The sequence below is a fragment of the Apiospora phragmitis genome, assembly GCF_038363925.1.
Source record: "Apiospora phragmitis strain CBS 135458 chromosome Unknown utg000010l:1.0-9815664.0:1.0-9183399.0, whole genome shotgun sequence".
Classification (NCBI taxonomy): Eukaryota; Fungi; Ascomycota; class Sordariomycetes; order Amphisphaeriales; family Apiosporaceae; genus Apiospora; species Apiospora phragmitis.
The window spans coordinates 4,825,302-4,852,644 of NW_027117409.1; the positions used below are offsets into that span (position 1 = coordinate 4,825,302).

General features: G+C 52.8%; 9 protein-coding genes across 9 annotated transcripts; 3 read left to right on the forward strand and 6 right to left on the reverse strand.

Annotated features, from left to right (window-relative positions):
* Positions 1–1,706: 1,706 nt before the first annotated feature.
* PG994_011229 (uncharacterized protein) lies at positions 1,707–4,645 on the reverse strand (the record flags this gene model as incomplete). The annotated part of the gene is made up of 4 exons (XM_066862638.1): positions 1,707–2,804; positions 2,865–2,972; positions 3,027–3,518; positions 3,947–4,645. The coding sequence occupies 4 exons, from the start codon at positions 4,643–4,645 to the stop codon at positions 1,707–1,709; spliced, it is 2,397 nt and encodes a 798-aa protein (XP_066711748.1).
* An 831-nt stretch (positions 4,646–5,476) lies between these two features.
* Positions 5,477–6,532, reverse strand: PG994_011230 (uncharacterized protein; the record flags this gene model as incomplete). Its single annotated transcript, XM_066862639.1, has 1 exon — positions 5,477–6,532. One exon carries the CDS (start codon positions 6,530–6,532, stop codon positions 5,477–5,479), a length of 1,056 nt encoding a protein of 351 aa, XP_066711749.1.
* Positions 6,533–7,584: 1,052 nt separating this feature from the next.
* Positions 7,585–8,982, forward strand: PG994_011231 (PCI-domain-containing protein; the record flags this gene model as incomplete). Its single annotated transcript, XM_066862640.1, has 2 exons — positions 7,585–8,138; positions 8,211–8,982. 2 exons carry the CDS (start codon positions 7,585–7,587, stop codon positions 8,980–8,982), a joined length of 1,326 nt encoding a protein of 441 aa, XP_066711750.1.
* A 937-nt stretch (positions 8,983–9,919) lies between these two features.
* On the reverse strand, positions 9,920–11,139 carry PG994_011232 (UMP-CMP kinase; the record flags this gene model as incomplete). The annotated part of the gene is made up of 2 exons (XM_066862641.1): positions 9,920–10,611; positions 10,842–11,139. 2 exons carry the CDS (start codon positions 11,137–11,139, stop codon positions 9,920–9,922), a joined length of 990 nt encoding a protein of 329 aa, XP_066711751.1.
* Positions 11,140–12,065: 926 nt separating this feature from the next.
* Positions 12,066–13,623, reverse strand: PG994_011233 (uncharacterized protein; the record flags this gene model as incomplete). Its single annotated transcript, XM_066862642.1, has 3 exons — positions 12,066–12,632; positions 12,690–13,157; positions 13,216–13,623. 3 exons carry the CDS (start codon positions 13,621–13,623, stop codon positions 12,066–12,068), a joined length of 1,443 nt encoding a protein of 480 aa, XP_066711752.1.
* Positions 13,624–16,767: 3,144 nt separating this feature from the next.
* On the forward strand, positions 16,768–18,381 carry PG994_011234 (Eukaryotic translation initiation factor 2 subunit gamma; the record flags this gene model as incomplete). Its single annotated transcript, XM_066862643.1, has 4 exons — positions 16,768–17,643; positions 17,667–17,896; positions 17,956–18,288; positions 18,351–18,381. 4 exons carry the CDS (start codon positions 16,768–16,770, stop codon positions 18,379–18,381), a joined length of 1,470 nt encoding a protein of 489 aa, XP_066711753.1.
* A 1,813-nt stretch (positions 18,382–20,194) lies between these two features.
* Positions 20,195–21,478, reverse strand: PG994_011235 (mitochondrial 54S ribosomal protein uL2m; the record flags this gene model as incomplete). The annotated part of the gene is made up of 3 exons (XM_066862644.1): positions 20,195–20,305; positions 20,362–20,435; positions 20,491–21,478. The coding sequence occupies 3 exons, from the start codon at positions 21,476–21,478 to the stop codon at positions 20,195–20,197; spliced, it is 1,173 nt and encodes a 390-aa protein (XP_066711754.1).
* A 2,016-nt stretch (positions 21,479–23,494) lies between these two features.
* Positions 23,495–25,206, forward strand: PG994_011236 (cyclin B; the record flags this gene model as incomplete). The annotated part of the gene is made up of 3 exons (XM_066862645.1): positions 23,495–23,506; positions 23,630–24,865; positions 24,922–25,206. 3 exons carry the CDS (start codon positions 23,495–23,497, stop codon positions 25,204–25,206), a joined length of 1,533 nt encoding a protein of 510 aa, XP_066711755.1.
* Positions 25,207–26,079: 873 nt separating this feature from the next.
* PG994_011237 (uncharacterized protein) lies at positions 26,080–26,701 on the reverse strand (the record flags this gene model as incomplete). The annotated part of the gene is made up of 2 exons (XM_066862646.1): positions 26,080–26,408; positions 26,464–26,701. 2 exons carry the CDS (start codon positions 26,699–26,701, stop codon positions 26,080–26,082), a joined length of 567 nt encoding a protein of 188 aa, XP_066711756.1.
* Between the last annotated feature and the right edge of the window lie 642 nt (positions 26,702–27,343).

A 27,343-nucleotide genomic window follows, 5' to 3' on the forward strand; every position in this document is an offset into this window, starting at 1 on the left:
GGTTTTCCTTGATTACATGTTCTTTGGTAAGAGTAGGGAGGGTAGCGCAGAGAGGGGTGCGTTGTATATCGTATTTCCAAGTGGCGCGGGCAGTTACGATGGATTATTGGGCCCCCCGGACGAACTCGGGGGAAGGTTGATAACAGAGCCAGAACCTACCTGCAATACAAATATGGGAAGACCGGAAAAATCTGAGATTTATTCTTCTTCTTCTTCTTCTAGGCGTGTTCTGATGGGATGTACTGGCTTCCTCATGTTGCTTCTTCGATACCTACCTACTGTTGCGAGTATTTCGGCATTTTTTTACTTGTTTAGTGTCCTGGTCGAAGGAGGCCATTATTACATCTATGTATGTCAAGGCACCCAACCACCGGGCCGAAGGGCCAGGTATGCGACTCGAAGACGTCTTCTACCTTCCATGTCTGGTGTCTATGAGGAAACGGCCAGTCAGTCTAGGGTACGGTGTGTGTGTGTGTATAGCGATACGCTTGGGGGTGTTGGGTACGGCAAAGGCAAATTGTAGTATTGGTAGGGAGATGATGAATAGCCATTGCTTCTGCACAAGAAAAACCATTGAGATCACGAATGCCACGATCGATTCTCTTTTCTTAGTTGCTAGAGAGCATGCCGGCAGGGATTTCTACATACGTAGCCATGATTATGATGGGATAGAGCACGATATCTGTATGACATTGAATCATTTTCATTCCCCTCGAGAGCATTAGTGGTGGGCATGGAGTATATATATAGTAATCTTCTGGTTATACACCCGACTAGGTTGTCCTACTCTCTAGTTCAACTAAATACCAGGTAACAGGACTAACTAGCTAGCACACCGAACCCGGCCAAGCCTGCCGTTGCCCAGGCCCATTTAGCCGAACCGAGGGAAACGCCTCTGCGGTATCTGCTACGCTGGCTGCATTGCGAATTACAACGTTTCACCCCAGAAATTCGCCAAAAATGCTCGACGGATATAAATGCGTAGCTGTCACGGTAAGGTCAAACTAGGAAGACCAAGTTCTTGTTGCAGAAGCCTTTCATTGTCGAAGACTATTTGCTCTTCGTGGTAGAAGTGGAGGATATCGTACAAATACGTAGGCAAAGGGCCGAAGCTGGTGCCATAACTACCTTCTTAAAAGACAAAGCGCAACGCAGCAACTTGAGATCAGGCTGGGGAAGTATGTACGTATGAACGGGTTACCGCTGTACTATGTCTTCTGCCTTGAAAACTCCTTTCCTCGACTTTTCCCTACCACCTTGGAAACTTTCAAATCAAGACGCCAAACCGTCCAAACATAAGATAAACAGAATGATTGGAAGAGTCCCGTGCTCTTCAGCCGTGTGCTAATGACACATCAGCTTGATTCCGAGGGCCCTTGCAACAGACAGACAGACAGACTGGGTGCTGGGAAAAGCATGCCGGCCCTCGTCATGTGGACCAGGTCGTTGCAAACCAGGTCAAGATTCACAACTTGTCTGTGAACGGAGTAATGATAAGAGAACGCGAATTGGGTATAACAAAACGAACACCACCAAGTCTCGGAAGGACCATGCCGGATTGCTCAATCCCGTGCAATCCCAGGGATCAATCGTTCCAGCGCTCGCTGAACGTCCACGAATTCGTAGTAGCGTGTGCAAGTTTACTTATCCACACCGAAGAGGAAATCAACCAGCCCAGCCCCTCGAAGAGGGCCCATTTGGACCTGCTACCCGGAAGGGGGAAGTTTAGCCGGTATCTCCCCATCCCCATCCGAATCGCTGTCAGATGAAGCGTCATCATCGAGAACCAGAGGGGCCGCAGCCGAGCCGTTTCTAGCAGCGGTAGAAGGTGGGCCCCATGCTGGTGCATCAGCCGCTGCCTCGGCCATTGTGCTATGGTTGTTGGCTGGAGCAGGAGAAGCCTGGACAGGAGAAGCTCGAACAGTAGATGCTTGAACGGGAGACTGGACGGGAGACTGCGGGACCGAGTGGGAAACGTGTCTGTCTACACGGTAGCCGTTCTGCTGGTATGCAGCTAGACTGTTGCGAGGGGGCGGTGCGTTTGGTGCGTGTTGCTGGGATTGCTGCAGGCCAACAGTGGGATCGGCGGTCGCTGCCGTAGCACTAGAACCCCCGAGACCCGACGAGTTCATGTCCGTCACCGACAGGTGCTTCGTTGGTGGAAATTCCGGGTTGTTCGGGGAAGGAGTAGCTGGAGCTTGTGGTTGCTGCGACGGTACATACGATGGCGTGCCCCCAAGCCCGTCATCAACACGCTGTCTCTTGCCGCCTCCAGGAGTACCAGTATGTCCAGTCAGCCGGATACGCTCCGCTTCTATCTCCTCTTTCGTGCGTCTTTGTCGAAGCCGGACGCCATACCGCTTCCTGATAATCGATTGTTTCGTGGAGAAGCTGTTCTGGAGACCTTCGAGCTTCAGTTTTCGTTCCTCAGGGTCGGCTATACTTTCAGCCTCTTTGAAGCGGGGGGCGTAAGACGCTTCAGCTGCTAGGATATCCGACTCAAGCCTCGCACGGGTGTCGGGGTTCAAATGTGCGTAAGGATCAGCTAGGACGGGGCCCGAGGATGGAGGCGGAGCTGATGCACTTGGAGTTGCCGAGTTTTGCTTCTGGACGGGAGTGGACCAAGACGGTTGAACTCGCTGTTGGCCATACGGGCTTTGTTGCATTTGTGATGCAGGCCGCTGCATATGCGTCACGGGACCGTTGGTGGCCACGTGTGCCACAGGTGAGCTGGTCGGGACAGAAGGTGCTTTGGGCGTGGCCGGAGCATAGCTGTGCTGACCACAAACGCGGTTAAGGTAATGCTGAAGCAATGTCAGTTGGAATTTTCTACACATATAAACAGATTGGCTGATATAACTCACGGATTTCTGCCCAACTGCTGTCACGAACCCAGCACCACATTCGGCGCAGCTGAAGGGGAACCCATCTGAGTTAGGAGGGGTTTTGACACACAGCCCTTTTTTGACATGCTATTGCCAGGTTAGAGAAGTATACCCAGAAAGGAAGTGGCAGTAGGTAGTTACATATTCGTAGGGTGGTGCGGCTGTGAATTTCCGCCAGCACAGAGGGCACTGCAGGCTCGCTTGTGGTTTTGGCGGCACCAGAGGTATCAGTGAAGTAGGGGAGGACCTAGCGAGCTCCTGCTGTGGAGGCGGTTGTCTTGGATGTTGCTGAAATTGGTACGAATGGTTCTGCACGGTCGGTGCTTGCAGCGGTGGTGATGCTTGGGTATCGTCGTCGCCATTCACATCGTTGCTCTCGTAGCCAAGCCGTTCAGCACGGGCAAGAGCGTCGATTAGCGAGCGGGCATCAATGGTGGCAAGACGTCGTTCTAAGGCCTTGTCAAGGAATGAATCGCTCGCCTTATCCAGGATGGCATCAGCAACGGCGTCGAGGTCGGCCGGCTCGAAATGGGCCATGATGGCATCTTGGGACTCGGACACCATCTTGCGACCAAATTGTGAGATACCACGACGAAGAATATCACCGTTGGCGTGATGAACGATCGCGTTCATCTAGTATGAATGAAGTCAGTCACATGCGCGGCGGGCCGAACAAAGTTGTTTATTCCCAGACGCAACGAATTTGGAGGATTGTGTTAGGAATGAATGCTTGATGAGATGGATGGTGTAGTGAACGCAATAATGAGCACGGAATACGACACCGACGGAAGTCACAACTAATAGCCAGACCTGTTCGAAAAGAAAACAGGGAAATGGTTGCGATGAGGTGTCAAGTATTGCGTGGTGCACGAGACGACAGTGGGAAGGAAGGTGCTTTGGAATCGTGGGTGATTTGTTGGAATGGATCAAGGCTCGGATCTCGACGTTGAATTCATGGGGTCTCCCGAATTGTATGGTGAAGGATGGGTGACTAATGACATGCAGTTGAAAAGAAGAAGAGATATAAAACGAATGACAGGTAGGACGTCGTGGTTACTCACAATGAAGGCCTGGTGAAAACTTGTTCCCAGCAGTATCTTCTCCCAATTGTCCCGAGTGACGCGTCTCACGGCCTCAGGCACTGATTGCTGCACGGCATGTGTAAGTCTGGAGAGATCGTCATTGAATTTGGGATTCTCTCGGCCATAGTCACGACCGGGCGATTGGAAGGCATTGGGATTTTGACTGGCAGCTCGCCGGAGGCCAGCTCCAGGAGGCTCGACTATGGGCACTTTGCCTCCTTGGGGCATGGAAGTCCGGCGAACATACTGAGCCGGCGGAGGCTGCGTGGCCAATGGCGATGTCCGGGGCGGCAGAGATCCTGACGAAGGACCGGGGGTCACACTGGGGGTGGAAGCCGGCGTGAACAGTGTGGACGGTGCCGGCGCCGATGCCGATGATGCTGATGATGCGGACGGAGGCTGCGGCACGGCTTGCGGCTGGGCACTCGGTGGTTGCGATGTTGCAGCTCCGGCTACTGCTGCATCGGGCTCGGCCATGGCCAACCCTGGGCCGTTTTCTTTAGCGGCCCCATTGGGGATTGCTGCAAAAGTGCTGCGAGGTTCTTCGTGCTGGACGGGAGATGGACTGAGCAGCGGTGCGTCATGCATGGGAGCCTCTGGAGCTGAGGTAGAGACTAGTCCCTCCATCTGGTCCCGGTCCCGGTCCCGGTCCCGATCCTGGTCCTGATTCTGGTCCATTGGCGAATATAAGTACGAATAAAGCAGCTCAGATGGAAGGATTCGGCCGTGTGTCCTGGCCTCTGTTTCTCGGGTTATAAACGAACGTGCGCTGCGCTGCGCATTTACTACTGGGATGCCCAGGTGCAAATCCAAGCCGAGCTGCGACTATTTCAGGTAGATCGTATAATCACGGCGTTCAGCGACACCCAGAACAAGAACGGAACGGGGGATATATGCGCGAACTAGAACTGGAAAGCTCGAGGCCGCAGAGTAGTGTACACGCGATACTGGCGGGTGTTGCGTTGCGCGCGTTGGGACCAAGCCTTTAAAAAGTGACTTTTATTTAGAAATAAATGAGTAAAGTAGAGCATTAATTAATAAAAGAAAAGGAGGGTGGCGGCCGTAATTATTTATCCCTGGGTTTAACCTTAGCGTTAATTTAAATGCCATATATTAGAAAGACAAGGTCCGTGCTGCATATCCTCCCTTGGACGGACCATTTGCAACCTTATCAGCCTATACGCTATAGATCGTTTCCGGCAAAGTTTGAACCAGGCCCAGGGAACAGACAGCCTTTACTCTTCGTGCAAAATCTCTACATGGGCAGGCAGATGCTTGTTACTTGTCTATGAATAGAATGGGACATTATGGTAGACACCTCAAGATGTCCCAAGGTAATCAATAAGGAAAGTATTGAAACGGCTACCGGCTTGCGTTTGCATTCGACCTGATATAGCAAAATTATCGCCAAGGCCTACTACTCTCTTGGCTGCTGGAGTCACACATGCTTGCGAGCCCAGACAGCCGGGCCAACTTAAAAGAGCAGAATCCTCCCAGATCGGACTCCTCCTATGCTCCCTCAGCAGCCCGAACCTTGAATTTGTACTGCTCACCTCTATCCAGGTAAACGACGCGATCATGCCACCCTTCTTCATCTACCTTGTCTTTAAAGTCCGAAAGAGGTGACAAGAAGACCGAGTAGTCATCATAGTGAATCGGTATGGTCACCCCCGGATCCATCAGATGCATCAACTTCAGCCCCTGCTCCGCATCCATCGTCACCATGACCAGAGGCATCTTGGGCCCCGGGATGGTGGTTCCGCCCAGGTGGACGAGCATCAAGTCGATCTTATAGTCCTGGAGTCCCTGCTTGATTTCTTGGAGCTCGTCCACAAAGAGCGTGTCCCCAGAGATATAAATCCGGTAGCCCGTATTGATCGCCTCGGGATCCGTCCCCGTGGCCGTGTCATGGGCATGACCGAGCTCGACAAGCCAACCATTGGTAGGTGGCACTGCCTGTAGGTATTCGTTGGCAGCGGCCAGGGCGCCTGGCGGTACATGTTTCCCAGGCATTCCAGTCACCCGGATGACGGACTTGACGTTAGTCCCCGGGGTTGGCTCATTGTCGGTATGAAGCATCACGCTCTCGAAGAAGTCCAGTTCTGTAACTCGCCCAAATGGCTCGTCTTTCAACGAGGTCAAGCATTTTTTGGCATGAGGTGTTGTGATGATGGGAAAGAGCCTATTGAGCGACGCCTCGACTTTCTGATCAAAGTGATCCTCGTGGTAGTGGGAGAGCAGGATACAATCCAGGGCTGGGAGCTCATGCAGATCGACCGCCGGGTTGGTCAACCGTTCTGCCGAGACACCGGGGCCGAGATGGACGTTGTCTCCCGCATGGAGGAAGTTCGGATCTGTGAGGATACGAGTGCCCTGCCACTCTATAATGGTTGTCGCAGTGCCTATGAAGTACACGCTTGCATTCTCGTCGCCGTTCGATTCACGAGGATGGGTATGGACCTGCTTCACTGGCAGGGTTTGTGGTTCGCCTCCCACATGTGTATGCTCTTTCAGCAGCGGTTTCCTCTTCGTGCTGTCCATATGAAGATGTTGAAGCGAGCTCATATCGTCTATATTTAAACACCAGGCAGCGTGTTGTGTGTATGGTACAGGAAGGGTACAGGAAGCAACTACAGTACATATACTCATCCTAGATTTGCTGGCGGTCGAACAAGGTGTAAGTATATAGGACAGACCAATCTACGCGTAGAAATGATGTAATAGAACTCCTCCCCGGAACGCGGAATGAACGTTCCCTTTCCAGCTCATGGTATGTATGACGAAGGGCTGTCGGTTGCAATCGACTCGATTCGGCAAGGCGCAACTCCTCCTTCCTCGTCAGGAAATCGAACCTGTCGTGTAGACATACTTGTTAGATGTCCGAGTTATCGAGGGTGCTGCTGGCATAACCCCATTGGTCTGGCGCCTTACGTAGCAACGTGGTTGTAGATGAATCAAGACAGGAACGCATCACATCACGACCATGATAGCCAATTTTCATCTACTAGAGCGCTGATGTCCGAGATCTGTTCAGGTAGAAAATGGCAGGTACAAACCTATATTGATTTCAGGCTGCAACAGCTCGGGCAAGTGGGTAGTAGAGCCACGAAGTTATATTAATTCGAGATCCTGTTTCCTGACTAGAATTGATCCTTATGCTTCCTGGTTTCTCCAATCTGGACTGGATTAATGCATCTATGTCCCTCTTGTTCCTGATTAAAGCATCGGTAGAATCTGTGAAGAGTGGGGGATCGAAAAGCTGGCACGATTGGTTGGACATGGAGACAAACCCATAAGAGAGGAGAAGCCTGTGGGAGGAGGGGCAGGACGGGTTACCTACATCTCCTCACTAGACGCAACGCTCGGATAGATAAATCATCCCACGAAAAAAACCCCCAAAATTGCTGGTGCAGAAGATTGACGCCTTCCCGAAATATCATCGGCTCCGCCAGGCCGCCATTGAAGAACATAATTGCGAAGTCGATAGCATACTCGAAGCTATTGGTCCCCGACAAGAGCACTGTGTCCGTCTCCATCCGCTTCCAAAAGATCCTTAACCAACTCTCAACCTACCTGTGGATCGAGGATTTCTACCTTCACACTTGCAAACCGACAACATGGCTTCGACTTCGGTCCAGCCGCAGCTCGTCTTCGTCGATGGCACCTTCAACGAGCTGGCCCAGGAGATGGCCGACTACGTGCGCATCGGCGATGAGGTCAAGCCCTTGATCGAGAAGGACCAGCAGGACGAGATCCTTAAGAAGATCATCGTCGCCTCCTCCGCTCTGAACCAGGTCCCCGAGAAGGAGTTCACGGCCGCCTACAACCTGCTCGTCTACCTGGTCATGCAGTCCAAGAACGCCGACAAGATGCTGCCCCGCGTCTGCGACAACCTCTTGAAGCCCATCACTTCTTCGCCCCAGAACGGCCCCGCCCTGGCCCTCGGCGCTCTTACTAACATCTTCAACATGATCAAGCCCGATAATGAGATTCGGTTCCACATCTTCTCCGCCATCGTCCGCTTTGTCAAGCAGTATTCAATGTTCGACAACCTCAAGAAGCACCTGCGCACACTCGATTCCTGGGTTGAGCAGTGGGACATTGACGAGGAGGAGCAGCGAAAGCTGTACGAGGAGATTGCCGAGGTTGCGTCCGACGCTGGTGATGAGCAGTAAGCGACATTCCAGTCATATATCTGTACACAACCGTGAGGGGCGTCATACTGATCATTTCCTATCTACAGCACGTCATACGACTTCATCGTAAAAGCCATCAACACATTCGAGAAGGACGAGGTTTCAAGCGAGGATGCCCAGCGTCTGGCCCTCCGCGCTCTGAAGTCGGCTCTCCTTTCTCCCACTCACTACGATTTCTCGGACTTGATGAGTCTTCCTGCCGTCCAGGCCTTGGCAGACTCCCACGCCGTCTACTTCGAGCTCCTTGAGATCTTCGCTGAGAAGGACTTGGAGGATTACAACGACTTCAACGAGGAGCACGACGACTTCATCGAGAAGGAGCACCTGAACGCCGATCTTCTGCACCGCAAGATCCGCCTCCTCACATTTGCCTCGCTCGCCGCGTCGCAGCCGTCTCGCGAAATCCCTTACAAGCTCATCACCAAGGCACTGCAAATTCCCGACAACGAGATCGAGCTGTGGGCCATCGACGTGATTCGTGCTGGCCTCGTTGAGGGCAAACTGTCGCAGCGCGAGCAGGTCTTCCTCGTCCACCGTACCGTCTACCGCGTCTTCGGCGAGAAGCAATGGCGTGAGCTTGGCGACCGAGTCGACGGCTGGCGCCGAACCATCGCCGCCGTTGCTGCTGCGCTGAGGAAAGAGCAAGCCAACGCCGAAGCTGCGCGCAAGCGCGAGATGGAGGAGCTCGAGCGCAAGCTCACCGGTGCCGGTTTCGAGGATGGCGGTAACAGGAGAGGCGGCGATCGACGACGTGGCGGCGGTGACCGCGACCGCAGTGATCGCCCCCCGCCCAATCCCCGAGGAGATGATGAGGATTAGATGCGTCCTACAATATAGCCCCTCTCGCTTTTCCTACGCTTCTGCAACCAAAAAAGGGAATCCATAGGGATGGCATGGTGATTTTTCGTGGTCTAGACTTGGCGTCTGGGTTCATTGTTATGTTGTCATGATATGAAGATGAAACGGCATCGGCATTTGACTATTTCTGGTATGGGGAGGCGACGGCGATACATCGTGATGTCTGTGCAAAGAATAATTCCCCGTCTATTCTCGGCATATTGAGGAAGAGACTGCCCAAGTGGGAATGCGATTTAATCGTTTTGAGTAGAAGCTTACATCCCTCCCCATCCGCGTTTTGCATGGGGAGACATCAAGTGTAGGCGACAGTACGAGGGTCTTTCCGTGCCACATGGTAGAGACGACGAAAGCAGTACCCGAGGGAGAAGATGGCGAGCAGCTTAAGTAAGCCACGTTGTCTGCCACAGTGGTAGAAGAGTCTTTCCATAGGGGATAGACCACTACAAATGCAAATTTGATACTACTCTGACTCTCTTGAGCAACTCTTAACTGTGTGCCTTGTGTTGTTTGTGATGAAGTCTACTGATATTGAACAAGGAATACATATATGAGGGGATAAGGAAACGTCAGAATCGGCGTCTATTCCGACTCTGCTCTGTGTCTGTCAGTCGATGTAGTGTACGATGTATAATACAAGTCCCAAAAATGGAGGCGGATCTGCCGTTGCGCTCGCTCTCCCAAGCAGGCAGGCCCTCTTATTATTGTGTTCTCTTCTTCTTTAACCCACAAACCACGTTCGCGCTACTCTTCCCAATCCAGTCGTACAGTTTCTTTCCTCCTCGTCGCCACCAGGACCGCATGCTGCGGGGCATGGGGCTATCTATCAGTATCTAAATGTAGATTGTATGCGGGTGGTGCATAGTAGCCAGCAAAGCAAGTCTGTCATGGATTGATGGGTTTAGAACTCGCGGCCGAGCTTGGCCTCGATGCGCTGCTGGGTGGTCTTGTGGACCTCCTCGGGCTTGGCGGTACCGTCGATCTTGATGACCTTGCCCTGCTTCTCGAAGGCGTCGACGACGGGCATGGAGGTCTCGACGAAGGTGCGGAAGCGCTTGCGGATGCTGTCGGCGTTGTCGTCGGCACGGCCGCTGGTCTTACCGCGGTCGAGCAGGCGGCGCTCCATCTCGGCCTCGGGGCAGTCGTAGAAGAGCACGGCCTTGGCGGGGCAGACGGACTCCTCGAACTTGACGGCCTGGTCCATCTTGCGCGGGAAGCCGTCGATCAGGAACTTGCCCTTCTTGCCCTTGGTCTCGCCCTTGCCCGAGGGGTCGACGGTCGCCGTCATGGCGTTCTCGAGCAGCTGCACCGTCACCTCCATGGGCACGATGAGGCCGTTCTTGATGTAGTCCTTGATCATCTCGCCGAACTCGCTGCCCGCGCGGTCCTGCTCCGCGCGCAGCAGGTCGCCCGCCGACAGGTGCGTGAAGCCGTAGTCCTTGACCAGGTGGGCGCACTGGGTGCCCTTGCCGGCGCCGGGGCCGCCCAGGACGAAGACGACGGTCACGTCGTCGGGGTTGAAGGTGGGTGTGGATTGGGCGGGGGCGCCGATGCGGCCGGCGGCCGTCTTGGATGCGTCGGTGGCAGGCATGTCTGTGGGTTTACCCAAGATTTGGATTAGCTTGGTACCGCCGAAACCCCGACGTAATACGGAGACGGGAAGGACAAGGAGAGATAGAGAGTGAGAGAGAGGAACACCAAGAGTTGTCACTCCATCAATGGGTAACTGCGGCCACAAGTTTGCTTCGAATTGTGGCACGTAGCGCTCCTTCCTTCATGATAACCTCGTGGATCTGTGTATGCAACACGTGGTAGTAACTTACCGACTCTGCGCTTAACAAGCAATACGTAACCGCCAAAACCAGCAGCAATGATGAGGAGGAAAGGCCAGAACTTGACAGTCTGGTTCGGGTTCTGGGGCGGTTGGGAGCTGTAGGCTCTTCGGGCAGAAGATCGGTAGGTCGGGCCGGAAATAGGGGTAGTGGCTTTGGTAGTGGCAGCTCTGGAGACCCGCGACGAAGAGGAAGACGAGACAAAGGACCGAGTAGTAGCGGAGGCAGAAGAAGCGCAGAACCGGGAAGAGGCCCTGGTGGCCGCCTGCCGCCAGAGTAGACGCTGCATTGTTGCTGCCCTGCTTGCCATTGGTTCCTTTTTCGAAGAGGGGGTGGTGTGGTGGGAAAATGTTGGTGTGTTGCAAGGCAATGACTTGCTGTCTGTCGTGCTGTCTGTTAGTGAGTGACGTGCCTGCTTTCGCTTCTATGCTTGCTGGCTGGCTTTCCTGCACTTTTGACCTGCTTGGGCGGCTTGGCCTAATTGAGGCAAGAAGGGGACCTAAAACTTGGCTCAGTCAGGTGGGTCGGTTCTGGTTACACCCTGTTAGTCGTTAGAGCATCGAGCCCAGCTGTTGCCAAAATGCGAACCTGCAAGCTGACCAGCATCAAGATCGATCGAACCATAATCAAGTGGTTTGCAAGATATACATACATTAGATACTCGATATACTCTTTAACTATACTGTTATACTGTACTTTTATGCCAAGCGATAGGGGATTTAGCAGATATACCTTTGTGAGGTCTTTGGTCAGTATTCTTTGCAAGGACGAACACTAGGTAATAAACGTGCAGCTGGGATATTTTGAATCTTTTGGTGTATTCCTCGTTTGAGGCTGCAATTTGCTATGTAATAAATTCTTTTGGCTTTCTCTTCGATTGTACAGAGTTTGTAATTACATTTATATGAAAAGTTGACGGGCCTCAGCGCACATAAAGCGTTGCGCCAGGCAAATGTCGTAGCGATAGTAAAGAAGTTTCCAGGGGTTGCAGACCGCCAAAAATGTCCATCATCCCCCCGCCCAGGTATCATCCCATATAGAACGCCGTTGTTGTTCCCAAGTTAAGCAAAACTTTCCACCCTCCCAACAAATACGGACTCCATCAGCTCAGCTGGAATAAGAGGGACGTGCCTCCCATTATTTCGAGTTTCCAATCATCATTATTCATCAACTCTCTCTCCCCCCTTGCCGCCATTCAACTTGCCGAGCCTTGCTCTACCGGTAGACCGGCTTGTTGGCTGCGTCCGCGTACGCCTCCGGGATCGGTACAGAATCGTACTGCTGCTCGCCCAGTGCTATGAAATCAAAGTTCTGTACCGGTGCTGTAGGCGTGTCAGGGGTTCGGAGCGCCCCCGTGCCCATTCTCGGCGTCGCACTCGGTGCCTTCTTGGGCGGTGCTTGCAGGCTGAATGGCTTGCTCTCGCTCGCCGGTGAAGCAGCCTGGGCAAACGACGACTGCGGCTCGGCCACGTTGTTGGCAGGCGTGAAGCTCGGCTGTGGCTGTTCAGAGATCTCGCCCAGAGACTTGTAGGCTGAAGGCGGGAAGCGCGGCGACAACGCATATTGCGAGAAGGCCGGCGACTTGGGTCCGAAGCCAGGGGTGTTGGGAGCCGACTGGGATCGCAGCTGCGCAAGGTACAAGTCGGAGCGAGCCCGGTCACGCATGTCCATCGACTTCGCCAGGCGGCGCTTGGTGTAGTATCGGTAGAAGATGACACTGTAGAGCGAGATGCTGATAACTTCGATAACGACCTCAATGATGATGCAGATCAAGGTCCAGTTCTGTTACAAGTTAGTCCAGTACCTTTTCCGAGTATTGTAAAATGATCATTAGCTTACCTGAAGTCTGCACACGAGCGCGTAGTCGACCTTATCCGAGAAGACTTCGGATCGGTGATTCTGGACGCAAGCCCATCCCCACATGTCCTTGTTGCCGCTGTTATTTCTCGTAAATTGTAGGACGCCAGCAGCGATTGCCCAGATAATCATGTTGAAGATGAACCAGCCAACCGCGAACAGAGTGTAGTAGACGCCAACTTTCTCGGCTCGATGGTGACCACCCCGGCAGTAGCCGATGAAGATGAGAACGCAGATGAACAAGTTCAGGCAAGCTGCGGCCAATACGACCTTCTGGGGCCAAGAATTCGTGTTCTCTGCCCATGGCGGGAGACCGTTCTGAGCTGGCAGTGCCTTGGTCGCGTTGAAGATGGCAAAGGAGGATGTGAGCATGGAAAGAATGATGAGACTGCAGCTGAAGTTGACGCCACGAAGCGCAAACTTGGCGAACCTCACTCTCGTCTTTATGGCCTGCAATGGAGTTAGCACGTCTATTTGATCGCATGGTCTCAAAGGCGATTAAACTAACAAGATCCTTTGCTTGCTCCTTCTCCGTGTCTTGCTCACGCTTGCCGAGGATCTCTTCTTCCCTGAACGTCGGGCTCAAGGGGTTGTCGAACCTCCTAGCGGGAGTCCCGGGGACTTTCATGGCACTCTTCAAGGGAGTCATGGGCACAGTGGATGTCGACTCTTTTGACGAAGTGTTTTCGCCAATGTACCCGAAGCCCACATCTGCCGGTTGCGCATGTGTAGCCTCTGGTGGGTCCGCGAAGGGTCCCCTTCCGTCAACGGGCGAATGGATGGTAGTGGCCTCGGCGAACCTCGGTGTCCGCAGTTGTTTTAGTGATGATCCTGATGATGAAGATCCCTGAGAGGACGTTCGAGAAGGTGTGTAGTGTTGGACGGCGGGCCGCCTCCTATCATCGGAGGAACTCATTTTGTGGTGTGTGATAGAGTAAGGATGAGATAAAGAAGGTGATGATCTATACAACCGACAACCAGGCAGTGTATATATGCTGCAAGAAATTGAGACTGATATGCAAGTGTTCAAGATATGGCTGAAGCAACTTGTAGGCAGGTTACGAATGGAGAGACCAGCTGTCGAGAGAAGAAAGATTTCCCAGGGCTGAGCACCTGGGGCCAGAGGTGATTTTGTGTAGTCGCCGGTCTGGTGTATGTACCACCCAACCTATCTCAAGAAGCCGCTGCATGGGCCCGTTAGTTGTGGAGGTCATGCCATGCAAGAGTCAATGAGATTTGCTCACAAGGAACAGGCCTGGTGGGGAGGCCGGTGATGAACTCTGATAGGGCGGCTAGAACAACGCTCCAATCTCTGAGTGGGCGATACGTCCAAATAGACGCCCACGGGGTGACGGAGTGGCCCCGCGCTGCTTGTCCCGTTCTTTCGATCGTTAGATCGTTAGATCGCGAAACCTCGGGTCAAACTGTCAGGCGGTTGCTGCAATGCTCGTTGTCACAGACTGCAAGTTTGGGGTGAACTCGAGAACAGAAGCGGGAGTCACAGTCGTTGGCCGGTAAGATGGGAAAAGGCTGGGTATATTAGAGACCAGAGATGAGGGGCAGCTTGTCAATCACTATGGATGGATGGATTTACGTGGACGACTGTTAATAAGAGCAACGTCCGGCTGCAAAGTACTCTGGACACTGCATGTTACTCGCCCGCCGGCTTACCGAAATACACTTATATCAAGCAGCATATTGGAGGAGGGTGCACTCGCCCCCCGGGAATTGGCAGTGGGAGCCATTTGGGCGGTACGATTTTTTCTGACGCGCATTGGCGCCCTGGTCAGTCATTGCAGCCAACAGTTGTCGAGCATGCCAAGTGCGAATCAAATACGACAGCCATTCGGGGGTTCTGGCAGCTTGGTGTGGTCAATTCTGCCAAAACTAGTGCGAGGACGAGAACAAGAGCTGCCGTCGGCAGGTGTTGTCTTAAGTCAAGCTGAGGGGGAGGACGTGAGAAGCGAGGTATTCGCATATGGTTGGATGTGCGGTTGGATGCAATCAACCAACCAGAGCAGGGCTTGGAGCGCCTCGATATACCCTTGTCGCTGATCTGCAGGCATGATAGGTCGACGAGCTCCACGACCCCTGCGGAGACTCAGGCCCTGTGGCCAATCAGAGAGCAGTTTCATGTGATGCGGCCTGTCCATGTTGCATGGGGTCGCAAACATGGGCGGTAAGCTGAGCAGAGCACCAGGTAGGGTTGCGCCAACCTTCTGTTTGTTGGCTTCACCTTGGATTTCGTTTCTTTCTCGTCTCTCTGTATGAGGGAGATGAAGTCCAAACCAACCGTGACTGCACAAACAATACCAGTCAACAGAAAGTGACCGGCATCGTACGTTCAACTCTATCAGTTGAACTAGGATCCAAGCTTGATAAATCATATCCATGAGGGGTGCTCTCAACTCGTCTGTAAGGTGTCCAGTGTGATACCACCTTGATGTTGCAATGTGTGCACACTTTCGCTGCTCGTAAGCTGCCAACCAGCTATTTTGAGAAGCGAAAGTACAGCAGCTTGTTGCAACCCAAGAGGCGACGCCGTTTACAAAATAGTGGGAGGTCGTGGACTGTAAGCCGGCCAAATTTGCATACAGAATAAGCACTAGAAAACTCCCCTCTGTCCTCATTGGAAAATCCAATTAATCAACCGGGTGAATTCGTCCAGACTCTCGGGGAGGTCAAGAGCGAAAAGGGCATCCTTCCTGTCCCATGGTGGGTGACATTGGCAATTGAAATGGTGGTGTTCCTGCTGTGCCGCTCAGATTTCTGCGATTATTGAGTCGGCAGAGCTCTTTCTGGTCTGTGCCTAAAGGAATTAGCCCAGTTTTTGAAGGTTGCGTTCGGGGACAAAATTGGTTTATTTTTAGCTACAGCCAACCCTCCCCATTTGAAGGTCTAGAATCGCTAGGATCGTAAGTTGACCTACGGGAACATCTTCAAGGCCGGCCTCCAGCAACCACCACCGAGACCATGTGTTTGTCGCTTCGAGATATTCTGCAGAAATCAGAGGCATGGGATAGATATATTTATCTCATGTCATCATTACTTACCATTTCGACATCCCGCAACCACCAAAGAGTGGTGGAGGGTCTTTATGGCCAACCAAATTTAGACATCTTTGTTGACTTACCTGAAGGCCAAAAAATTATAACCCGACGGGCTTGGCCAGGATTGCTGTGCTCAGAACCACGCTCACAGAGCCAGGCGAACATGGCATTGATAAAATCGCCATAACCACATGGGTCGAAGCCAGGGACTAATTCCTTGCCAGCTGATCTATAACCCTATCTCTCGGGACTCAACCAAGCGCATACAGATCGGCTCTGCTTCTTGTGTCAGTGATGTAGATAGCGGCTGTCTGGCATCAATCTGGTTGATGGATAGCAGTCGACCACTTTGAATGGTGTTATGGATTTCACATATTCAGGGCACTTATTTCGCCATCCGAGGCCGACGTGCTATTCGACATAAAACAAAACGCTCTGTAGCCTTATCAGCCATCGTGTCATGCGTTCCACTAGGTTATCCAAGAACCTCAGAGCCTGGCACTCTTGTTCAAACGTATGCTTTCAGAGTACGTATGATACCCATGGGTTGTATAGTTCTAGAAACAAAGTCATTATGAGCCCATCACAATGGGTTGCTTGTATGAAAGAGACCTGCTGTCTATAAGTATCAGTAGCATCGTCAATGCAATCATTTGGCACAGCAATACTTAATTCAGCCCTAAGCAACATAACCAAACACGTTGTAAGGTGTATTCCAGGGAGTCGATATTCTACTGCATCGATTACTTCAGGTTCGTCATATTGAAGAGTCTGTGGCTTGATGTTGTGGCTGGAAGTGCGTAAGCCCCATTATCCATAGTGGGGTAATGCCCCTCGGTTCACTTTGAGTCATCGCTACTACGAGCGCCAATCCATGATTGTAGATGCACACTAAATTTGAAGAAAATCAAGACCTCCAACCCACCACCTCAAATCCGACCCAAGCTTGGCCAGTAAAGTTGCCTCCACCACAACCTCACTTCTCTGTCGCAACCTATCGCACCGCAATCATGGCGACTACCAGCGACAAATTCGGCAACGATGTAGCCGAGTCCGACTCCGGCTCCGACAATGAGTCCGTCCACGAGGGAGGAGCTGAGGGAGCTGCCGAGGAGCAGCAGGAAGAGCAGCCTCTCAAGTCAGCCATGAAGAAGACCCCGATGGTTGCGCCCCCGCCTGTCCAAAGACCAGAGCTGCCTCCCCAGACCGACCCGAAAGATCTCGATGTTAACTCGTTAACGCCCCTCACACCTGAAATTATCGCACGCCAAGCAACCATCAATATTGGCACCATCGGCCACGTCGCCCACGGAAAGTCCACAGTTGTCAAGGCCATCTCCGGCGTCCAGACCGTTCGTTTCAAGAACGAGCTGATCCGAAACATTACCATCAAGTTGGGTTATGCCAACGCCAAGATCTACAAGTGCGACAACCAAGAGTGCCCGCGGCCTACGTGCTTCAGAAGCTACAAGAGCGAGAAGGAAGTCGACCCGCCGTGTGAGCGCGAGGGATGCAGCGGCACCTACCGGCTGTTGCGCCATGTCTCCTTCGTTGATTGCCCTGGTCACGATATCCTCATGAGCACCATGTTGTCGGGTGCCGCCGTCATGGACGCCGCTCTGCTGCTGATCGCAGGTAACGAGTCTGTACCCCAGCCTCAAACCTCGGAGCATTTGGCCGCTATCGAGATCATGAAGCTGGACAAGATCATCATCCTTCAGAATAAGGTCGATCTGATGCGGGAAGAAGCCGCTCTACAGCACTACCAGTCCATCCTGAAGTTCGTCCGAGGCACGCCCGCTGCCAAGTCCCCCATCATCCCCATTTCTGCCCAACTGAAGTTCAACATCGATGCTATCAACGAGGCCATTGTCAACACCATCCCTGTCCCCCCAGAGACTTCACCCAGGATCCCCACATGATGGTTATTCGATCTTTCGATGTCAACAAGCCTGGTGCCGAGATTGAGGACCTGAAGGGTGGAGTTGCTGGTGGAAGTATTCTCCATGGTGTATTGAAGCTGGGAGATGAGATTGAGATTCGCCCAGGTATTGTCACACGAGATGACAAGGGTAATCTGCAGTGCAAGCCCATCGTGAGCAGAATCGTCTCGCTCAACTCCGAGTTCAACGACCTCAAGTACGCCGTTCCAGGTGGCTTGATTGGTGTTGGTACGAGGATCGACCCTACCTGTGCAGAGCCGATCGTCTTGTTGGTTTCGTCCTGGGTCTCAAGGGCCGTCTTCCTGCCATTTACAGCGAAATCGAGGTCAACTTCTACTTGCTCAAGAGACTGCTTGGTGTTCGGACGGCGGATGGCAAGCAGGCCAAGGTTGCCAAGCTGGCTAAGAACGAGGTTCTCATGGTCAACATTGGCTCAACATCGACTGGTGCTAAGGTTGCGGCTATCAAGCAGGATGCCGCCAAGTTGTCTCTGACATCGCCTGCATGCACAAACCTCGGAGAGAAGATTGCGCTTTCTCGGCGTATCGAGAAGCATTGGCGTCTGATCGGTTGGGCAACTATTACTGCGTAAGAAACCCCTCCCCTTATTCACTTATCTATAAAGCAGCTGTACTGACTGAACTATTTAGTGGAAACACCCTTGAGCCTATCATGTCGTAATTGCTATATACGCATCACCGACCACCAGATACAGGCGGAGACACTGGCTCACATGTATGTAGACAGTAGTATGAAACATCAGGTAGATAAAAAGGCGACATTCATGCTTCTCATTTACCCTTGTCTTTCAGTGATTGGAACGTTTCGTGAAACGCGGTCTTCCAGATTTTCGGACCGGCCATGGGATTCATAAGATAGATATACGATACTAAAGCCTATATAAAACAGCCACGTAGAGCAAGTCAGGTGATGCATGCCCTGGGAAGATACTGAAGCCATTGATATCCAGGTAAATGATCAACAGCAAAGGAAAGGGTGAATGTGCCACAGTTTTGGCTACAACACTGACAAAGTCGTCGCTTGCCTAATCTGAACCAATATCTTTTTATATGTATCCAATAGACCCTCCAATGCAAGCCTCCGAGACCAAGCATTCGTCATTAGCTACACTATACTAGATCGGACAGTGCTACATACAATGCGGCCTGTGGAATTATGATGGCCGCACGGAGGGTCTAGGTGAGATCCGGGCCGGGGTCCCGCCGTCGACGGGTTTTCGCTGGCCTGGGGCGACGGCTTCGAGGGCACAGCGCGTGGGGACCTGCCCAGGGCCGAGACCTGACTCTTCACCGCGAGCACGTCGCACTCGGATGGCGCGGTCAGCTTCGTACCTACAACAATCAGTCCAGCTAGCTGTCGAGGCAGCGGTGTACAACTGAGGAAAGAACTCGGCTCGAGTTGTTTAGCGATGCTGCGAACACAGAACAGCCACAGGTGAGAAAGATTGAAAGAGAGTGAGACGATCCTTTCTCGTATATGCCAGAAGCAGCAGTCACACTCTCCCACCGAGGACGAGAATCCCGTCCCCGCCTCCACTTCCCAGAAGTCGGGCTATGGGGCGGTGAAGCCTGAACCACTGAAATACTACCTGATGCCCTCTGCCCGGCCTGCATCGTTAACAATAGTATCGATCTCATGTACGCTCAAAGTGGCGGCTACTGATGAAGTGGCAGCCGACTGATGCAAGACATCTCTGTTCAGCCACCGCTCCGGCCACCGCTCCGAGACGGAACCACAAAAAGAGGCATGCCCTTTTGGGAATAACAGGGCCCCAGAACCACGGACCGCACAAGTGACACTTGGTGAATAGGGATGATGAATTACATAGGAGGCATTATGAAAGGTACAGCGAGAGCTGTAGTGATCATCCGGAGGCTGGTGGGTGTCTCGAGGGGCGTTGCCGGGCCACCGATTCATCCTGTCGTCCCATGCGTACATATAAGGCTGGACGTGGACCCTTGCTCTGCTATTGACGTGACTCACAACCCACAAGCCCCCGGGTCGTATTACAACGTGTTTGCGTAGATTCAATATCCGGATCGAAATGCTAAGGCTTCCCGTCTGCTTTCAACGGGGCCCACCGGTAGCGAAAGGCATTATGTGTACATAGCTGTGTCGCCTCCTTTTTTAAATTAACAAATTTCACTATCGAGACCCGCCGCCAAGTATTGGCCCTGCCCTTATTGCATTACGGCTCTTCCGTGCCCTCGATGCCTCCATAAAGTAAAATAGAACTTCAAATAGGTATAGAAACGCAATATTGTGCTCGGCGCATATATGCGCTCTGTGCTTGGCCGAGCCCGACACCATATACTAGCAGAAGAAGCAAGGACAGAATGGCGGCATGGTATATCACGTATCTTGGATGATTGTTGTATTGTACAGCTCTTTATACATAGGTCTACATCCAGACACTGAGGGTCCTGCTTTGTACAGATGGCTATACAGTGAGATGCGACTTTCGAGTCTATGTCTATGCCTGCCTGCCCTTCTTGTCTCTGCGCTTTCCGTGGTTGCGTACTCTGGGAATAACAACCCATTTGTTGACATTGCTTGTTCTGCGTGTCTTTTTTCCACCTTTGGCCTGAAGTATGGGTCAGCTATGACAGGGATCTGAGCGAAGTTGAGAAGGCAACGTACCAGTCGTCCCCATGGACTGACGGGGTTTCGGTTACCCTTCGACTTACCACGGCCACCACCGTGGGGATGGTCGACTGCAAATACCATTAGCAACGAGACATACGGGAAAACGGTGGAACGGAAACATACCCTTGTTCATGGCCACACCACGCACTGTAGGCCTTATGTTCAACCATCGACTTCTTCCAGCCTTACCAAGTTGCCGGTACGCGTGATGGGGGTTGCTGGCCACTCCGACAGTGGCACATGCGTCTTTGCTGCACTTTCTGACTTCACCACTCTGCAATCGGACGTTGACATACTTGCCCGTCACAACCTTCACACCGTCTGCTGTGGTCTCTTCCTCTTTGGAGTCCACGACGGCGTAGGTACCGGCACTTCTACAGAAGACGGCCTTGCCTTTGGGGTGCGAGCCAACATTGAAGACCGGTGTGCCAACTGGAATAAGATGGAGCGGAAGACAGTTGCCTCGATGGGCAGTCTTGGCAGCCAGAATACCCGGATCGATGTTACCACCCATGCTAGCTAGAAGGTCCTCGGGAATTCCAGATCGGTAGCTCTGCACAACGTCTCCAGTCCTCGTCCCGTCCGGTGCGATGATATAAGACTTCTTGCCGGTGAGCTCTTCGGTCAGAAGCGCAATGTGGGCGCTGCGATTCGGATCGTACTCGATACGTTCGACGATATGCGGTCCGGGGGCCCAGCGGGAAAAGTCGACAGTGCGTATCCTGCGTTTGTGACCACCTCCGCGATGTCTCACAGTAATGCGGCCATGACAGTTCCTACCGCCCTTGCCCATTCCCTTCTTGGGGAAGGTCAATGGGAGGAATGGCCGGCCTTTCCATAAGTGGTCGTTGATGGGCCGTTTGAGATGCCGCACACCGGGGGTTCGGGGCTTATAGGTTCGCAAGATGACAGTCGCTTGGCGGTCTTGCGGAGACCGAGGTTTCTCTGCGGCGAAGCTGCTCGGGCTGGGGACGCTGGTCGTAACAGGCTCAACGCCAGTTTGGATCTGGGCGGAATAGCGGCGGACAAATGCTGCGCTCGGCGACCGTTGGCAGCTCGCCAGCACTGAGCGAGGCGCTTTTTTGGCGAACAGCCTTGGTTGCCACATCATGGCACGCCAGCCAACAGCTGCCACCTAGGCGAACAGAATACGTCTAAAAGATTGTTGTTGGGCTGTTGCAAGCTCCCTGTCTCCCTTCGCTATACTGATCGTCGCATACGAACCGAAGCCGATCGTGTAATTTTCCCTGGTCCCTAGGTTCGCTTCAATTGATCGATAGCTCATGGAGCTAGGTTGTTCCTGCCCCGGGCAATTGATCCCCCCTCAGCCCGACACACTCAATTGATTGAAAGCTTATTGATGTACGTACTTATGTACCACCACCACTCACCACAGCTTTATTTTAGGGCGGTTCGAGCTGCCGGGAATTGCAAACTACTGCGCGGTATTTAAGCCACAGACTCCCGGTCTAGAATGAGAAGAATAAGCCACATTTCTCAGATCCCAACGCGGGAAGCCGCAAACGCGTCGAACCCCGGTGGAGCCCCCCGAGGATACAAGGGTACCTTGACCCGGCGTTGCTCCGCTGTTGCTATTGACAAAAATGCGAGAAGTGGGACTTGCATCGCTGGTTTCTAGGGAGAACCGGGCGGGACCTGCGACAATTGGAGGGTCGCGTCAGTCGAAACGGCCGGAACAGCACGAGAGAAATCAGGGAAAGGCCATTCAGTCGCTGGATCACAGTTACGTAGGTTGTCTGTAGTAGCGAGAAGTAGCTCCGCGGGACTTGTTGTTGTTCAGGTTCTGGCGTATCGTGTCGTCGTATCGTGCCGCATCGTGTATCCTCTATGCTCTCCCCCAGATATCCAGCGATCCTCTCTGCGCTATGCGTATAATGTGTGTATAAATAGGACTGTTGCAATCCATCCATACATGTATATCTCCTAATCTGTGACATATCCTCCCTCCGGTCCATGCTCCTGTCTGTTCTTAGACAACCTGAAATTAGAGTCAAGCGCATGCCAATCTTAACGTGCAGACCTGTTCTAGACGCTTTCTATTCCTTCAAGGCGCCTCCGTCCAGCTGCAACTCAAACGAACGAACAGCGAATACAAGCCACGGCCGATACATATTACCTCGCTCAAACAGGCATACAAACCTGATCCTGATCCGTGTGCCGGCTGGACACGCTTTTTCCCCCTTCCCTACGTCTAGGATACATCGTGACCTACTCCACAGTCCAGAAGACGCGCTGGGCTAGTCGCTAGCAGGTACGGAGTAGGCACGTCTCCAACGCTTGGCACCGACCAAGTTAGCAGGCGAACCCGCGTAACCGCTCTCGCCCTCACACACGCCCGGGATCAGACTGCAAACCCGCTGCAGCAGACACACTGTGGGCAGACACCAGACACGCTCACGTCAAAAAAATAGTCGTAGGTACCCAGGTATTCTTTTTTGCAAGCCCGCTCCACTCGGTGCACGCTTTCTTTTGCGTCTGGCTTGTCTGACAAGCTAAACATTGCCCTCTCTCACTCAAAACCACACCTTGTCCGTCCCGGTTCTTGTAAACATTAGAACCTCATCTACACCTCTACCTCTTCTCTTCCATTCATTCCACCCAACGACTCCTCCTACCGAACCCTCCAGCAAACCTTCATACTCTAGACCCATTGCTGGGATTGCCCTACCACTTCCACAGCAACCGCGCCAGCTCAAATCAATCCGGTTCACTCTTTAGTAGCTGACAGGTCACGCTGCCCTTCAGTTCACTTCCGGCTTGTGTTGATATCACGCACCCTTTCTACCCTCGAGGCCTACAAAATAATATCTAAGTGCGTCTCTCCTCGGCCAGAGAGCCAATGCCTCTCCAGCACAACCATCCCAACCTACACTCTTTTGCTGCTTTTGCATCGCGTCGGGCACGTGTTGCATCATCATGCCGGGCGTGTCGAAGACGCTCCTTAGCATTGCCCCACACCTTTTCTCTCTAGCTCTCTATAACTAGCCACACACTCGCCCACTACCTTGTCAACACCAACGCCCAAGACTCCCAGCTGACCTGACTTCCTATAGTACAGCCTTGAGATCGAATTGAACCTCCGTTACAGTGTTCTTCAATCAGCAATATGCCTGCCGTCGTAAGTAAACACCTCGCGGAAACACGTCCAGCTACGCGTCCCTCCAAGAAGAAGAAAAACATGGCTCCTGAAACACGACAAGAGTCGCGTCTTCGAATCTTACTGATTGATTTCTCTGCAAAGGGACGTGCTACGAGGCAACGCGGCGTCTTGAACGAGAATGATGAGAACGGTGCTCCGGCGCGCATGACGCGTGCTAAGGCCGCCGCACTTGAAGTCGAAGCCACTAAGCCTCTGCAATCCAAGAAGTCAGCAGTAAACGCGAACCCTGCTGCTACTCGAACGACGAAACGAAGTGCTCTGGGAGATGTCACCAACGCCGGCAAGAGCGAGGTTGTCGAGGGCAAGAAGCCCGCGGCAACCAAGAACGCAGGCCTCGTCTCCAAGGCCAGCTACCCTGTCGGTGTGAAGAAGACCACTACTCGCGCCAACGCAGCCCGGCCTGCCGTAGCCACAAAAGAGGCCGCCTCCAAGGCCCGACCCGGAAGCGGTGTCGGCGCCGCCAACACCGCCAACACCACGCAAAAGAGGAAGGTTCTGTCCAGCACAGCTGTTAAGCCCGATGTTGTCACGGAGGAAGAGCCAGCCCGCAAGAAGCCTTTCAACCCAGATGCCGAGAACCAGATACGGTCCCAGTCGAAACTCACCAAGGTCGATGAAGTTGCAGAGAAGGTTGTCGACGATGTCAAGCCCGAACCCGCAGATGAGAAGGACCACTACCCGCCCGGTGTCTCCAACCTGGACAGTGAGGACATGGATGATCCCTTGATGGCTGCCGAGTATGCTACAGAAATCTTCGAGTACCTGCGGGATCTCGAGCCCAAGTCCGTGCCCAATCCCGAGTACATGGAGCATCAAGATGATCTCGAGTGGAAGACGCGCGGCATTCTTGTCGACTGGTTGATTGAGGTGCACACGCGATTCCACCTCTTGCCGGAAACCCTTTTCTTGGCTGTCAACATCATTGATCGTTTCCTGTCGGCTAAGGTCGTCCAGCTTGACCGTCTGCAGCTCGTTGGCATCACTGCCATGTTCATTGCCTCCAAGTACGAGGAGGTTCTTTCCCCTCACGTTCAGAACTTTGTGCATGTTGCCGACGATGGCTTTACCGAGGCCGAGATTCTCAGTGCTGAACGGTTCATTCTGGGAACCCTGGAATATGACTTGAGCTACCCGAACCCCATGAACTTCCTGCGTCGTATCTCGAAGGCGGACAACTATGACATTCAGTCTCGGACGATAGGGAAGTACCTGATGGAGATCAGCCTGCTCGATCACCGTTTCATGGCATACAGGCCCAGCCACGTTGCTGCCGCTGCCATGTTCCTGGCTCGCATGATCCTCGATCGGGGTGAATGGGTGAGTTTATTGTCCATTGCTTCCCTTCCGCCGCCCATTTAGCTAACCTGATACAGGACCCAACTCTGGCTTACTATGCTGGTTACACAGAGGAGGAGATTGAGCCTGTTTTCGAACTCATGGTCGACTACCTTGCCCGCCCGGTTATCCACGAGGCATTTTACAAGAAATATGCTAGCAAGAAGTTCTTGAAAGGTAAGAACCCATCCCCAATTGCTCGTACCCTGTCGCCTTCTAACAAGGATTTAGCATCTCTGCTCACTCGTCAATGGGCCAAGAAGAACGCTCCCATCTTCGGCATCACTGACACGAGCCTTTCTTTGGACGAGATCTCGTCTTAAGGCTTGTGTGTTTGTTACACCTACGCAAACCTATTTCACCGCGATGATACTTTTATGTCAAGTGTTCTGTAATGTCTCAGGATACCCCTGGGCCTTGGATGGTCCTCACGATAATTCCTTGCATGATGCTCTAGACCGACGATTCTCACACACCACTACACCTACTCGACCCCCTTGTTCTGGACTTGGGTGTGGTGGTCTTCTCTCCAGCATCCTGAGCCTTCTCGGGGTTCTCGGTTTCTGACAGCCTGTGGCTGGCTGTTGTTGTTTTGCGTGCATCTCCGTTATTCTTAGTACTCTGGCCCCTTTTTTCTGCCATCTGTTGATGCATGGCGTATGCGGCAAAGGGGCGTCTAGGAGTCAAGGGAGGATGGTGTCTTGATTTGTTGTTTTGATTAGCATATTTCCCGATGGAGCCGCTTTGGTCCTGTCTTTTACCTATCTGGTCTACAGGGCATCTTTCACAGTTTTGCTGCTGGTTCGGCTCTTTCACGCGGAGTGAGAGATGTCGTCGCCAGTCCAACTACGTTCGCTTTGCTATACTTGAGCGAAAGTAACGGTTAAGCAACGATAGCTGGATAGGTGCAGTCGGCTGCATGGGGATGGGGGACTTGGAAGGGAATGTGTGATGTGTACATTCATGTGACTTGTTGGACTTAGACTACGGTTGACGGACGAATGGACAAATAAAATTCGGCGTATTGCATGATCTTACCTGCTTTCCTCTTACAGCCCTTGTGTAGTGAGTGTGTTTCTCTTGCTCGCACCTCGACTACCGATACTCACTCATGTCTGATGCAGTGTCCATGTATCAGTTCTCTCTTGTGGTACTGGGTGCCGTCTGGAACGGCCAGATAGCTGTAGCCATTGGCATCAGTCCGCAGCGTTCTCAATGCTGGCACCATCTACAGGCGCATTATGATCCGCTGCAACATCTGTGTCGTTGGCACCTGTGTTGTCTGCTCCTGCCTCGTCGACTCTGGTGCCCTCTGCTCTTCTGTCAGCAGGTGCCTGATCACCACTGCCACCAGCAGAAACATCATCTTGGGGCCTGTGTGCGCTGCCAGGTGTGGCCATTGCCATTGCACCCCTGCCTGCCTTGACACCCGAATCAGGGCCGTATCTCTCCATCAGCTCTTTCCTGCCCAGCCGCTGCCGTTGCTGCCTTCGCTGGTGACCCTTCTTCTCACCCTCCACCTCTCCTTCTTTCTGGTTATCGCCCGCGCTACCCCGAAGACGCCGTCTCATCTTGCCCACTAGCCCCGAGGGGGCCGTGTTCCTCTTCCAGCTTGGCGAGGGCGTCCTTCCGGGCCTGCTTTGCCTCGCCGCACTCCCGCTTCGCCGTGGCTTCGGCGCGGTGAGCGGCCTTGCGCTCGGAGGCGAGGCGGTGGAAGCCGGTTCGACTCCGCAGGGGCGCGCCGACGCCGCCGGTGAGGAACCACCAGGAGGTCGGGACGGGCTTGCTTGGCGAGGGCGGGTCTGGCTGCTTGGGCATTGCAAGGGGAATTGATGGATGGTTTTAGGGCTATTCGGTTGTTGACTTCTTGCGGAGGAGGGGGGCTGCGAGTACTTGCTTGTTGAACTAATACGGCAGTTGCAATATCGCTGGCTTTCAGGGGCACAGAACAGAAATGGGGGAGGGAGCCAGAGGAGAGAGTAGTAGATATGGCTGGATCAACGGTGTGTTTGCGGAATCCGACAATCTGCCCTTAAACTTCTTATGATGTCCTTGGTGTATTGGGTCTTGGAATTGAGAGATATGGTACATCGCACATTGTATGAAGTGGTCAATACTAAGGTGAGGAAATCGGCAATAAGGAGAATGAAATAGGTAGCATGGACATAATTGAAACCAGTAAAGCTATAGAATATCACCAATGTAACGAACGGGTGCAGTAGCATTCACACAATTACTATCACGGTGACTTGGTGGGAAAGTAATGTGACCTGTAGAGAGAAAACTGACTGCGTATGTCAAGATGTGACGCACAAAACAGCCGCTCATTGTTATTACCAATACCATCTCGCTATTATACATATTGTACATAACTCACTACCCTTTAGTTATCTCCCCACGAATCACCATGGTCTAGCGCCGCCTGAAAGAGCCCTTTTTCTTTCTGTGTCCAAAGTTCTC